Below are 15,137 nucleotides of genomic sequence, written 5' to 3'. Positions count from 1 at the left end.
ATAGCAACTGTCTGTGGGCATTAGGATGAACATTGAAAACAGGCAAAAAAAAAGATTTACTTCATATTTCGTTGCAGGTTACTGCCCATCTTGTGCAGGTATAAGAAAAGAAATTGAAGTAGTTCGCCTAACAACTGATCTTTGGGATTTCTATCCTGATGCTTTCTTTTACACCCTGACAAAAACTTTAAAGATGTGCTCAGTGAGTAAAAAAAAAATTGTTGCAAAAATATTTGGCAAAGTACAATTTCCTGCACACAAAAAAAGCTGGAATTTTTTTTATAAATCCAAAATGGCTGAGCACCTCTCATGGGATTTTTGATATGGAAAAAGCCAATTGTATGATGCCACCAATACTTGCTTATGGGGCTGCGACATGGCGGCTATGGAAGAGGCTTGAAATTAGAATGAGGACAGCACAGTGTGCTATGGGAAGGAAAAATAAAAACCTTGATAGGAGGGACGGCACCAAGAAATTGGTAGTGGTGTGGTAAGAAAGGGATTTGAGTTCAGACAGGTAAGGTACGCCTCTGACGCCTCTGTGGCTTAGCTCTTTTCAAAGATAGGATCACAAAGTGAACAAAATGCAGGGGTGGGCAAGATCTTCATCCACTTTCATACCACTGAGGAGCCTGCTAGTGGCCGCATTATCAGGAAAGCACCTTCCTTGTCAGTGTCTGAGTGCAGTGGTCAGTGAACTCTTTTGTGGCCCGGTAAATGGCAGATGTTGCAGGGGGCGGCAGAAAGTTAGGTGGGCGGATGAGATTAGAAGTTTGTGGGGATAGGGTGGCCGCAGCTGGCACAGGACAGGGTTAGTTGCAGAGATACGGTAGAGGCCTTTGTCTTGCAGTGGTGTGGCCAGGCTGATGATGATGATGAAAAGCCACCCCTCACCCCACCTTGGCACCACTGCTGCTTAAGAGGCACTGTGGATTAGTGAACAAACTCAAGTCAATGATATCACCATCATTATCATCACCATCATGATCTCCGTCATCATCATCAGCCTATGTGTACTGCAGGACCAAGGCCCTTCGATTACCCCTGTACTGTGCCAGCCATGGCCACCCATCCCCGCAAACTTCTTATGGGGAGAGGCGGGCCTTGAAATGAAAATTACTGTTATTAAACGTATCCTAATGAAAATGAGTACGCATGTGTGCTTCGTCTTCCTGTGTTCAAAAATATAATTTGTTTCAGTATATCTGAATTAGTTGCCATGTTATGGGAAAATAACTGAAGCCCAATTAGCTTAATATTTACGCGTCATTAAGACACTTTCTTGCGGCATTTTTTGGTTTCAATTGAAATGGAGCTGTAGCCAGAGACGTGCCATCTGGAGCTATGCTAATTATGCTGTTGTTGTCATCATATAAAGATGTTCAGTTATGTTCAAGCATCATAACTGTGAAATATAGTTAGGTGGCGTTCTGGTTCACAAAATCTCTAATGTTCGATTCTGCCAAAAAAATAGCATTGCTCTGTAGTGTACCATATTTATGCGTATAATTTGCACACTTTTTATTCAGAAATTAGGGCTCTAAGAAAGGGGTGCGCAAATTGAGCGCGGATTTCGAGAGCGCGGCGAGCGCAACTTAAAACTCCACAAAGGTCATAACGCACAATATAGGTATAGTGTACGTTGCTGCATATACGTCAGCATCCGAACCCGGACCGGCACCCTACGCTGGTCGGCCCCCCGAAAAAAAGTTCACTCTAACTGAAAAGGCCGCGCATCCCCCCCTCCTTGTGGGATGGCATGAAGGTGCATGCATGAAGCTGAATAAGACGCTAAAACAGCGTCATCGCTTGCGGCCTAGCAAATTGTTCGGTAGTTCCGGATTCCGTAAGTTTGCTTTCGCAACTTCGTCCAGGAAAGCAACCGCGAATAAAGAAATCAATTATCACACCACACAATTCTTTAACAGTACCGCACAAGTGTAGACCAAACTGCTTGTCGGCGCCTTATCACAGCGCGGAGCTGAAAAGCCAGCGAGAATAGCCACGTGCGCACAAGTTTTCCGACACAACGATTGTTGTCTATGGGCAAACTTGTGCGCACGCAGTTATTCTCGCTGGCTTCGTAGCTCCCCGCCGTGATAAGGCGCTAACAAGCAGTTTGAAACTTGCCGTATAGTTGTGATATCCCATCGCAAGACACGACTGAACAACCAAACACAAGCCGTCAGAGCCACCAAGAAAAGCGTAGCCGGCAGTCGAGTCACATGCATCAGCCAAACAAACAGCGGCGTTGGCTCTTCTATCAGCTGCTGATCCTCCCTGGAAGCGCTGCTGGCCGTTCCGAGTGGCGATGACGCTGGTGCCACCGCGATTATAACAGCGGCCTCAGACACCACCATGAATGCCCAGTGCACAAAAGATTCAAAAAGCCTTCCGAACAAACATGCGGAATAGCCGAATGCTACTGGGTAGAGCCATAGTGTAGAGACCGCGTTCATGATGGTGGTCTAGCACAGCGCGGTGCGTAAAATATGCGAGTAAAAAATTTTTTTTTGTAAACCCGGGTGATAAGCTAAGGGTGCGCAAATTATGCGAGGGCGCAAATTATGCGTGTAAATACAGTTGTTTTTTTCTGAATTCAACTGTACAATAGTAATTGGAATTGCAAGATAAAAACGTAATAAAAACTTCCGTAAGGCTAGTCATGTTGCCAAAAAACATGAAGCTAAGAAAATTACATTTGAGGTGTTAAGTGAAGCTATTCGGAGGCCGTTTTAGAGGCCTAAAAAAAACTGCAGTATGTGGACGTTGCAAAAATATTTCACAGCAGTGATTAATACCAGTATGTGGGGAAGGGGCCCAGTTTTCAAACGAAATCAAGATGGCGGCCATCAGGGCATGGCTGTGGGAAGCGCCGGGCGCAAGGGTCTGCCGCATTTCATTCCGAAATAGCTATTTCCGCTCTTCGTAGGCACTAAATATATTTTTGGTAGGTGGAGGGTCAAATTAGGGCCTCCAAATTTTTTAGCTATTTTGAATATTTCATTTTTTCAAAATTGAAATTTTTGCATTTTTGGTAATTTCAAGACCCACGTCTCCCCTTAATCTCATCCACCCACCTGACTTTTTGCCCTTCCCTGCTGTGCTTTCTCTTCTCTTGGAATCCATTCCCATTACTTAACGGCCATCAGTTATCCCGCATTCGCATTACGTGCCCTGCCTACTCTCACTTATTATTCTTGACTTCAACTAGGATGTTATCAACCTGTGTTTGTTCCCAGAGCCACTCTGTTTCCTTCCTGTCTCTTAATGTTACATCTATCAATTTACTTTCTATAGCTTGTTGCAGTGTCCTCAATTTATCCTCAAGCCTTTTCTTTATCCTCAAGTTTAAGGACTGGATACCAAGAGAAGGCTAGTGTAACAGGGGGGGGCAGAAAAGTTAGGTGGGCGGATGAGATTAAGGTGTTTTGCAAAAATAGGGTGGCTGCAAGTGGCATAGGACAGGATTAATTACAGACATATCGTAGAGGCCTTTGCCCAGCAGTGGGTGTATTCAAGCTGATGATGATGATGAAAGAGTTTCTGCTCCTTGGGTGAGTGTTGACAAGATACACATAAAGATACAATGATATCATAGTGGAAATCAGAAGGAAAAAGTGGACCTGGATGGGGCGTGTGATGTGGTGGGCAGATAACCACTGATGGTTTCCTAGGGTAATTGAATAGATCAGGTGGTGAGATGAGGTTAGGAAGCTTGCAAGGATAGGGTGGATATGGCAAGCACAAGGCAGGGACAGTTGGAGATGGTTAGGGTAGTCATTTGTGCTGCACTGACATGTAATTTGGCCTGTAGCGATGATGATGATATGGGCTCTTTGTCTCTTCATCGGTGGACTTGAGGACAGTTCTTGGAGGGTGTTGCTTGAAAGTGGATGATTTCACATTCACCATGTATACAGCATATTCACATAAAAATGGGAGGGGCTGGGTAGTTTGACAGTGTGTTTCTTTGGCAATAAATTTTTTGCTTGGATGTGGGGAGGGAGGGTTCCTCTCACTCTATCATCATCATCATCATCAGCCTGACTACACCTACCGCAGGACAAAGGCCTCTCCCATATCTCTGCAATTAACCCTGTCCTGTGCCAGCTGCGGCCATCCTATCCCTGCAAACTTCTTAATGTCACTCGCCACCCAACTTTCTGACACCTTCTGGTACGCTTCCCTTCCTTTGGAATCAGCCTTTTATCCTTAAGAGGGCTTACCAGCTACGAAGCAACTCAGATTTGAACTTTTTTTGTCGATAGATGGCAGCACTTAAGTACCACAAAAAGGAGGGAACTTCTATTACTCCTCCAGGTGTGTAAATTCTACCGCGACACGCAAGTATTAGTTCTTCCACGAACAAAAAGTAGGGCCGAGAACTTTTTGTGTGTATCCTGCCAAAGCAGGGAGACGGAAGCACAAAAGAATAACCTGTCTCAATGGGTGGTGGTCACAGAATGGACTTTTTTTACAGTAACCCACCACTCAGCTGCTACTAGGAAATGTGCGTTTTCCGGTTTGGGTCCCCCTAAGCTCCCTCGCATCTTTTCTGCTAAAATATATTTACAATGATAGGGTGGGGTATACCTGTAGTTAGAAGCAGTGTTGGTTTAGCCTAGCGAGCACAGATGAGCGTTAGTCATCTTTTGACACACCTTGGGAACACTTCCCCTTCAGCACTTTGGCCGGCTATTCCGTATTCTGCGTATTCCTCCGTCTCCACACGCAATACAAGCCTGGTGACCGTGTACGAGTGTGGATGCCGATTCGACGACACGGCCTCTGTGAAAAGCTTTTTGCGCTCTCATTGTTTACACTGCCAGTGTTTATTTTGTATTCTCTTTGCTGCTGTTGACCTTACTTTTTGTTTAAGCATCCGGCCGATGCTTCTTGGACAAAAGGAGTGCCGCGAAACTGTTGTACTACTTGTTTGTTCGAGTCTACTTGTTTGTTCAAGTTCAAAACCATTGGCGCGCGGGGATATCACTTTCTTATGCGAGATGCAATCAGCTTTATCTAGAAGGAATGCAGCCAAGCGCAACTATTTCGACATTATTCTGGGTTGTTGTAGTTGTTTTTAGCGCCTTATCTTGAAGGTTCCTCTTCGATGACCACCGAGCACGTTTGTTGCTAACGGCGTCGCCGAATTCTTCAGTTTATTTATGGGCGATAGTCACTTCAGTAACTAAATTACTGCTGAAATACTTCGTTTCATGTCTCCTTCACTGCTTATAATTTCACCACGAAACAAATCAGACTTGGGTAAAAGGGTGAGATGTGTGGTTTGCAAAAGCGCTGAGATCGTCCTGTTGCTATTCGTGGTGACTTTGAACGCGAATTTCGTCATTGCACAAACGACTATCAACTGTTCTGGACAAAGTTGCTAGTAGTGGTTTATTGTTAAAAATAATAAAAATTGCAGTTTAATAGAAGATGGCCACTGCAGCCACGCCAACCGCGTGTGCTCTTTCTGAACACAAGAACAAAAGAGCACCTGAATTGTCATGACATCAGGGGTTTGAAAGCGAAAATTCCACACCTACTATGGTTTCCGAAAAAGTCTCATTATGAGCTCAGGTTTTTATGTTCTTTTATATATTTTATATATTATATACTTTTATGTAATATATATTTTATATATGTATTTATAAAGTGCCCCTTCCAAGCGTTTCTCTGAATGAAATTTGCGACTTTTGGAATCGTAGTGCAGGAGGTGCGACTAGGTGTGGCGCATACCGAGGCGTATCTAATTGGGAGAATAAAGACGGTTCGGGAACGCTTGACACATGCGAAACCGGTTCAGAAGCAAAACTGGATGATCTTGCCAGCCAGGCCATGAATGTTTGACATCGCGCTATTTACACCACAGAGATGTCTATTCTGGAATAGGGGGCTCGGAAATCCGCGAGCTCCTTTCTGCAGATAAGGTGCAACCATGCTTACTTGCATAAAGTGGACAGCACCTGCACTGATAACGCGAACAATCTGGCAGAGATATGCCTGGTCGGGAGGAGAATTGGGGAAAAAGAGCGACGCTCGAGCAAACATCCGTTAGAGAACCGATGTTTCGGTGGCGATCGGACACATTCTGGTTTCACTAGCTTGGAGCCAAAGCCAAACGTTGGCTTCGACCGGCTCTTATGACGTCACAGTTGCAGCGCAGCAGGGGCTGAGCAGGAAAAGGAAGGAGACGGTCCTTTCTCCCCTGGATGTGGGCTGTTGCACTGGCATACATAGTTGTCCGCGAGTATAGCGTGAAATCGCAGGTGATTGGCAAGTGACTCAGTGAAAGGAGGTTAATCACTACATCATGGCAATCAGTCTACGCCATTAGCCCTGTTTACATGAACCCGATAGCATCGGGTCGATTCGGGGGTCGGGTTGAGCGTGGTCAATCCAACTCAACCACTGCGTGTTTACATGAGCTCGATTTTAGCGATTCGAGACCGGTTCAGCTGTAGGTACACCCAAGCGTCGAGCAAGCAGTAGCAGCCTCCAAGACTGAGGCACGCCATCACTGTATCGGAAGTTCGACGGCGCATGTGGAAAGCAAGTTCGCATTTATCCCCTTCCCTCTCAATAACCCTACTCTTCGACCCAACAGCGTATACAAGCACATCGGATCAGGGTCGAGTTGAGTCACCTATACCCCTCGCGGCGGAATTGACTGTACCCGACCCGTCGACTCCCGGCTCGGCGTGTGTACGAGTACCGGTTTTCAAACAACCAGGCGTGTGGGTTCATGTAAGTGCTGGCCGCTATCGGCTCGAGGCCCTCCTATGGGCCTCTGCTGCTCTGCTGCCCTGGAGGGCTAAGTCTTCAGGCCGTTCACATGCGACTAGGGCTAGAAGCAGGGTGCTTGCAGATTCCCGAGACGGATGGTTGCTGATCAGCTTGACGCTGTGCAGAGTTTGCCCGTTTCCCCTCAGCACATCGGCCACCTCGGGTGCCAGGGCATCGCTGATGTGAATGTTGGTAATTTCAAGCCCACGCAGGCACTTCGGAGGACCAAAGGCTTGGAGAAATCTGCTCTCAGGAAGAAGTCTATGGCTGGCATGAAGCACGACGCTCCGCAGGTTGTTCGCCGGTCCAACGATGACAGACGAGATGAAGGAGAGCCGATCAATGTGTTCGGTTGTGCACACAGACCTCGCGGATGCAGGGGTGCTGTCTTGGAAGCCAGGCCATAAGGAAGGACCCATCGTTTTCATTGCCGGAACCATGGTATCTCGCCCACTGGTCATGTCTGCCGTCGTAAGAACGCGGGCAAATCTTGCCCGGTTCACAATCTGTCAGCACAAGCCTTGTCAACTGCAACGCCTTGTTCCATGAGGATATGTTTTCAATAAGCCAGCATTCTTGCACGGTTCAGTTTAAGTTAAGGATAGCACAGCGAGCCATGGAAAGGAAAATGATAGGTGTAACGTTAAGAGACCGGAAGCGGGAAGAGTGGGTGAGGGAACAAACGCGTGTTAATGACATCCTAGTCGAAATAAAGAGGAAGAAATGAGCTTGGGCAGGGCATGTACTGTGAAGGCAAGATACGCTAGTCATCAAGGGTAACGGAGTGGATTCCAAGAGAAGGAAGGCGTAGGAGGGAGCGGCAGAAAGTTAGGTGGGCAGATGAGATTAAGAAGTTTGCAGGCATAGAGTGGGTGCAGCTGGAAAAGGACAGGGTTAATTGGAGAGACATGGGAAAGGCCTTTGCCCTGCAGTGGGTTAGTCAGGCTGATGATGATGGCCACATCGCGATTTAGTGTTGACCTATATTCGGGATGAAAGTTTTTTTTGCTAAGAAGGTGTCGCGAGTTGGGGTGCCTACTTATAATCGGCGATATACTGTATATAGGTGAAAGAACGAAATGTATGACTGTCTGAAATTGTGATGCTCGGTTCGCTGTGTGCATCCTGTGGCCGCTTGATGGCGTTACCCTATTTTTCTTGCCATCGCTGGGATTTTCTGCACCATCTGTGAGTACACACTAACACACACCGCTGACTTTTCTCGTAATAGGGCTAGTAAAGCTTGCGCCTGAGAAATCTTTTACTGGCATATTTTATGCTCCTTTATGAGCCAGGCCACAAGCATGCACGCGGGTGCACGCAAGGCAGGTTAGTGAGGATCAGCCTGGCTGCGTCGCCGTATGCAGCTTTGGCTGCGAAAGGTGTGAGTGGCAATAGGAAGAATTCCCCGCTGTTTACCCAGCTTGCTTGTGCTAGCAGTCGCTTTTTCGGACGAACAGTCGCGACAGTAAACTTCGGGTAACCTCCAGCACGCACTGGCATCCGAAACTACTGAACCGTTTGCTGTTCGGTTTGCTGCTAGTCAGCCGGGCTACACACAATGACGCCATTTTATTGCCTCTTAGCGTCATTTGCCTGAATGGTGGCTTTGTGATTGTATCATTGTGCATTTTTTGCTTTGAGATGCGCACGCGTCGTCATGCCATCCCACGGGGCTCCTGCTGCATAACGTGGGGCGGGGCGGGAGGTGGTGTGCGTCTTTTTAGAGTCAGCTGTTTTTTCCACTGCCCGCAAACTTGGATTTCGCCGGGTCTATGCGAAGTCGTGATCTTGAAGCGCAAGATCTAAGCAGGTGGCGAAGCGCGCGCGTCACGTGACTTAACCAATGAGGAGGCAGTGCAGTGGCAAAGCTGCAGCCAGTGAGATATCGGCTGTATCACAACTGCAGTTGAGTTCCTCAAATGGTATGGGATTCTTGCTGGGGACTCCGGATGGAGTGGATACGTGTCGCTCGCGCTTCCTTAAGCAGTGCGATCACACCTGCTTCGCATTTGATTAACTATGAAAATTGGTTGTCATTTTTTTGGCCTGAGAGGGGTGTTGGTGGTGGTATAGGCGGCAGTGTACAGTTTATATTGCGTGTTATGGTCTTTTTACAATTTTTTTTTTAGAACGTGTTCACATAATTTTTTCATCCAGTTCTTGAAGCCATAATTTAAAGAAAAAAAATGATGGCCGGTCCGTAGTTCTTGGACCCCGGCGGCATCTTTGGACAGTTTCTTGTTGGGCTCTTGGGTCTGAGCTTCACAGCAAGGGTCCCCCAGGCGTCGTTTTGTCCTTACATTTTGAGCTCTGCCTGGTGACTTCTTACGTTTACATATTATGTGGTCTAGCGATTCCCTTTCTGGTTAACCATATATGGCCGGAAATAAGATCAGGCAGATGCTGATCTCCATTCATGGATTCCTGGGAGCCTTCCTACCAAGAGCACTCCTGGCGTAGTGGTGCAACGGTCAAGCGATGCGCCACTGCCCTTCTGTGGCAGGTGCTGTCATCTGTGGGACATGGGATGCTTGGGTTGGGTTGCGATGTTTCTCTTCGCGAGCAGCCTCTCACGATTAATTTAGCTGCCGCCTGACACGGTGAGCAGGCTGCTCATGCTCACCTGCACACCACTTGGCGGGCAGGTGAGCAAACTGTTACAAAATCGGTTTCAGACGAACATCCAATGGCTAAGTGTGGGGAATGGCAACTATAAGTGCTAGCGCACTAAAAGTGTGCAAATTGTGCGAGTGAATATTGTTACGGGGAAATACTATTTACATTTATTTACAAACGTTATGGGTGAAGGCTGAATAGTTCCGAGCAGGGAGCCCCAACGCGAACAGGGAGCCACGTCAACCTCTTCTTCCCCGTTCGTCCTTTTCATGCAACAGGCCACTTACTTTGTCTTCCTGTTCTGTGGTAACATGACCCCAGGAGGTACGCCGTCCTGGCGTTAGGCCGGTGGTAGAGGAGCGACATAGTAAGGCTTGAGACACATGACGTGAACAATATCGGTGGGTGGTCTACATGATGAGGATGCAGGCGTGTGAGGAGCAACTTCATACTAGGCGTCGGTGACCTGACAGCGCACGATAAGGGCCATGAAAGGGGGACAAAAGTTTCTGTGAGAGATAGACGCAGCGGGAAGGGCACCACAGAAGAACGAGCGACCCCGGTCAGTTGGCGGCGTGGCAATGGTGATTATCGTACAGAGACTTCTGTGCTTGCTGGGACGCTTGGAGCCGACTACGGGCGATTTGGCGACTGTCTGCAGCTTGAGCAATGACGTCATGGTGTAGGCGGTGACGGGACGTTCAGCGGATCGGACGAGTGTGTCCAAAGGGAGGACGGATTGTCTCCCGTATAAGAGATAAAATGGAGAATAACCAGTTGTGTCATGAAGGGAGGTGTTGTAAGTGAGTGTCACATTGGGCAAGGTGAGATCCCAGTCTTTGTGGTTAGGGGTGATGTACATAGACAACATGTCTGTCAATGTCCGGTTCAAACATTCGGTTAGCCCGTCGTCTGCGGGTGGTATGCTGTGCCAATCTTATGCTTGGTAGAACATGAACGGAGGATGTTGTCAACAGCTCTGGACAATATGGTCTTGACAATATGGGTTTGTGAGTGCCATTGCTACTCTTATGCGTGCAGAAGCAGCGCCGAGGGGTCCCCATGCGCGAGATGGCCGCACGTGAAGAGAAGAAGAGGGCGTGCCTCAAGCAGTTGTCTGCACTTGTGGAGGAGGACAGGTGGGGTGGAATCGCATTTGGTGTAGCACCCTTGTTTATCAGTGATGCACAGATTCAGAATCACAGTGTTGCGATTTTTTTTGTGTTAATGTGCTGCAGCTTGTGCTCTTGGCATGTGAAGCATGCATGGCATTTTGTCAAAGTAGGCTTGTGCGAATATAGTGATTTTTAAATAGCAGTTTTCTTAGTGTAATTTTGAAGTGAAAATTTCGAATACCTTCTGGCACACAAAAGATGTTGAATGGCATAACAGGCATTTTAAGAATCACATATATTTTTTTAACACACACACTGCTGTTGCATAAAAAAGAAAAGTGGGCATTGAAGCATTGTTCTACTCTCATTGAAGTTCTACTAACCTTTTGAAAAAAAAATGGCATCTGAAACTGTTGGGGATTCTAGCTACTCCTGCACCCTCAAGGACTAAGCGCTTGCTGTGTATCACTGATGCCGCGATTTCTATTCGTGTGGTATGCACTGGAGCAGTGGCCAGTGGTGCGCAGTTCGCACATCGTGATCGCCAGCTGCGCTGTACCGTATTTACACGATTGTAAGACCCCCCCCCAATTCCCATTTATGAAAAAAAAAAAAAATCTTTGATGTTGTTTACGCTTGGCCTTAATAATAGAATGCGATAGCACTATCCTGCGGCCTCCACTTATCGCCAGCCGCTATCGGCTGCCGCGCGCAGGAGCGCCCATGGGCACATTCCAAAAGAAAAATGAATTAGTCACTGCACTACTCGTCCCGCACTTGCGCCATCATCCTCACTAGCGCTGCCGTCGTGATCGCTGCTACGGTTCCACAGCTCGTCGTTCTAACATCATCGTTCTAACATCAACTTGCGGCCCGGCACGCAGTTCGTTTCTTCGGCATAAAGAATGACAGCCATTTTTAATGTAGCCGTGAACTAGCGCTGATTGCTTAGTGTGATGGCTTCATTTTCATTGCTTGTTATAAAAGGGTATAAACAATTTCATACATGCGCAAAGCAAATTCCATCAGTGTAGTAAGTTCACAGCACTGTGCCTCTCTTGCAGAACACAGAATTTCCTGTGTTTGTTTGTGGACCTTTTTTCAATTTTTTATGGTTGCTTATTTGCGGTTACTGCTTGCTGCGCGCCAGTGACCTTGTGGTGGACACACTAGTCATGGGTGGCGACTACCTGCTGCCGTCCAGGGAGGCCCTGGAGGAGCTCTGTCCCAAACTGAGTGAGTGGCGTCTCTCTCTCGAAAGCTGTCGGATTGGGCGATGGTGGCTCACCCCCTCCCCTCCTCTCTGCTACCAGCTTTGCCCCCGTGCCTTCCGCCTGTCTTGACAGTGGCCTCGTCTCTATCTTCTCAGTGCGCCTCTCTTCTTTATCGACACTGCACAAAACACTGGATGATGGACATCCGTCAGGGCAGTGCTCAGAGTCAGTGCTTTAAATGTTGTGCACTTGGAAGGTCACGTTCACCTTATGTGCGAAATGATGCATCCCCTTTTTGCACGCTAAACTTTTGCCGGCTTACCGTATTTACTCGCGTATAACCCCCTGCGTATAACTCGCACCCCTAACTTTGAACACCACGAAAAAAAAAAAACCATGTATAATCTGCACGTGTAAATAAAAAAAAAAGTGAGCACTAGAAGGATACTACTGCACACTCAGTGATCATTTCATTTTCAGAACATTTATTCAAACGGCCACCATCATGTCACTGGTTATCCGATTCTCAATTGTCGCCGCTTTCACTGCTGCCATCCACGGCTTGCACGAAACTAGCATGGAATGTTCATTTCCGAGGTCAACTTCAGGGCTTCCATTGTGCCATCTCAGCCGAAACAGCGTGGCCACGACTTCTCTGCTCCTCAATGAACTTTGCCAGCTGCGTCTCGAGGTGGGGGTATGCGCCAGTCTTTGGACCATGAAACACTCGCCCTACCCGGTTCGTTGTTTCAAGACTCTTTTTTCTTCCTCTAGTTGCGAATGCATGACTCATCGATGTCATGCTGTCTCGCAGCAGCTTTGTTGCCGATTTCTTCAGCAGCGGCTATAATCTTTAGCTTCTCTTTCGCTGTGAAACACTGCCGCCGAGTCGCACTCCCGATGCCAAAACAAAGCAGGCAAAGAGTGCAAACCGGGATGTAGTGCACGAAACAGCGCCTGACACTGGGCTCAACAATGCTGGATAAAAAAAAACGTGGCCAATGGCGTGGGGAAGAATGAACAGACTGTGAATGAGGATTTGGCTATGCCTTTCGTTGGCCCCTCATCGGCTTGACAAGCGTCGATGACGATGAGGATGGCGGACTACACGGGGGAGGCCGCTGCTCATTGCTGTGAAGCCGACCCCCCCCCCCCCCCCCCCCCCTTCAAAGAAAAAAATTTGCAGATAACCCGCATGCCCACCTTTTAAATGCGCTTTTTCAAATTTGGTGTGGGTTATACACAAGTAAGTATGGTATTTTGGACCGAAATCCACACTTGTGACATCCACACTCTTGTCACTGGTTTCTCTTCATCAATGCTCACAGCAAATGCTTTGTTTTGGTCACATCCAATGAACTAAGAGGGGCCAGTTTTCTTACAAGTTCTTGTCTATGACCCCCCCCCTTCAGAAATCGTTTCCAATGTGTGCGAAATCCACTGCAGAGGAGTACTGTCAGCTTTCTAATTTGCGTCCTTATGTAAAAAATATTACGCTGCCTCAAGCAATCCAATCTGCATACACCGTGCTTGAGTGGCTTGTGCAAGGACGGATTTATTGGCTGTAGCATAAAATTGAGGTCACTCAGAATGAGGGTGTCCGTGTGCAGTTATTTCAGAAATGTTTGCCATGATATGACCACTGAAACTTGCCTCCCTTCGCAGGGGATGTGTGTAGTACTCCTAGCTCGCAGCCGCCAACCCTAAGCAGTCTCAGTCCTGTTGAGGGGCTTTTCTGCTGTCACCTGCCCTTTATCCTGTGTGCACCCCATAGACAGAGCTTTGGTCCCCATGTTTGCACATTGTGGGCAGCGTCTTATACCTGTCTGCTGCTGCTGTGAGCCTCGCCTTAATTCTTGCCGCCCATACATGCATGAGCAGTCCACATGGCTCAGACCACACTGCTTCTCTGCTTTACAAAGAAGCTAGGAACGGGCATGTCGTAGCAGTACGATTTGGTGTAACACTAGTTAGTTAGACTTCTTTGTCTTCCTTTCTGTGCCAGTCTCCCTGGCCGTCAAAATTTAGTGCATCTGGTCACCATTCCCGACCTGTGACAGCATGCTGTTTCGTCTCGGTATGTCTTTACCACAAAGTGGTGAACACTTGAAGCCCTGTGTTTGTACCAAAGGTTGCCACCGCCACAGTGCTGTGCATTATCTGAAGGAGAGTCTGCTACATTGCAAGAAGGGTGTGGTCCAGTATTTCCTGGCCTTGAACTCTTGGGTCAACATGCTGTGCTTCTTCCTAAATTGAGCAAGCCTGCCTCCGTGTTAGTTATACTGATGCAATACATCCATTTTACTCAAATAAACCCGTCATTTAGCTGACTTCTGGTATGTCTGATGGGTGACCTCTTGATCCACAGATACTTGCTGACCTTTGGTCCAGAAAAATCCTACCATATTCTTCTTTGTAGCTATCAGCCTTTCATTCTGCTTTGTTGAGTACTGAAAGACAACTTTACCTTGAAACAGATGCGACTCAACCGGTTGCACAATGTTGACAGGATTTATTTTCATTTAAATGCTACTCATATGTACACCCGGCCAATTTTTTATCAGTATCGCGCGACCATCGACCTGCGTACTTGTCAGCGCCTTATTAACAGTGCTAGCGGCGAAACAAACGAGATACGTGCATGTGTACACATGCGCTTAGTCTTGCTTCTTTCGCCGCTCTGTGCCATGATGATAAGGTGCGGACAAACACGCAGGTCGATGGTTGCATGATACTGATAAAAAAGTGGCCGGGTGTGCAGTACACTGAAGGGCACAAAGTGTGCAAGTGTTACTCCGAGTCATCAGAGTCATCCGAACTTGAGTCGGATGACGAGTTCTTCTCGCTACCCACATCCCATAGAGCATCATCCTCTGTGCTGTCCAGCGTGTTGCTTATGCTGCATTTTCTAAAAGACTTGCACACCATCTCTTGGAGAAGAGATTACCACGCCGACGACACATAGCCACAAACAGTCGCAAGCGGTGGACGTTGCAGGCGGCCGGTGGGGGTGGTCGGGTTGTCGCCCAGCATTCATTCATTATAGAGTTCGCGCACTCTATCTTTAAATGGCTTATTTACCACGTCTAGTGGCTGCAGCACAGATGTCAGTCCACCAGGGATGACCACGAGGTCCATCTTGCCATCCCACTGGGCCCTCTTTGTGTTGGCTATGAGGTGGCCTTGAAACGAGTCAAGAACGAGCATGCTCACTCGCTCAAAAAGAGTGCCTGGGAGCCGCTTCCAGACGAGGCGGACCCACTTCAGCACTAAAGATTCATTCATAGAACCTTTTTCATTAGCTCGGATGATGGCGTCATGTGGGTACTCCTCTTTCGGCAATTTTTTCCTTTTAAAATTAATGAAAGTGGGCAGCTTCTTCCCATCGACTGTGCAC

The 15,137-nt window shown here is 47.6% G+C and overlaps 1 protein-coding gene across 1 annotated transcript in view; it reads left to right on the top strand.

The window, feature by feature from the left end:
- LOC144096620 (uncharacterized) overlaps positions 1 to 15,137 on the top strand; it is a 72,984-nt gene that overhangs the window by 11,538 nt on the left and 46,309 nt on the right. The window contains exons 6-7 of the mRNA XM_077629437.1: positions 10,453 to 10,550; positions 11,677 to 11,762. Coding sequence (XP_077485563.1) covers positions 10,453 to 10,550; positions 11,677 to 11,762 — 184 coding nt within the window. The remainder of the gene's footprint in view (positions 1 to 10,452; positions 10,551 to 11,676; positions 11,763 to 15,137) is intronic.

The sequence above is a fragment of the Amblyomma americanum genome, chromosome 7 (assembly GCF_052857255.1).
Source record: "Amblyomma americanum isolate KBUSLIRL-KWMA chromosome 7, ASM5285725v1, whole genome shotgun sequence".
Taxonomy (NCBI): Eukaryota; Metazoa; Arthropoda; class Arachnida; order Ixodida; family Ixodidae; genus Amblyomma; species Amblyomma americanum.
The sequence above is the reverse complement of the archived record's forward strand: the minus strand, read 5'-3'. Positions and strand labels throughout refer to the sequence as shown.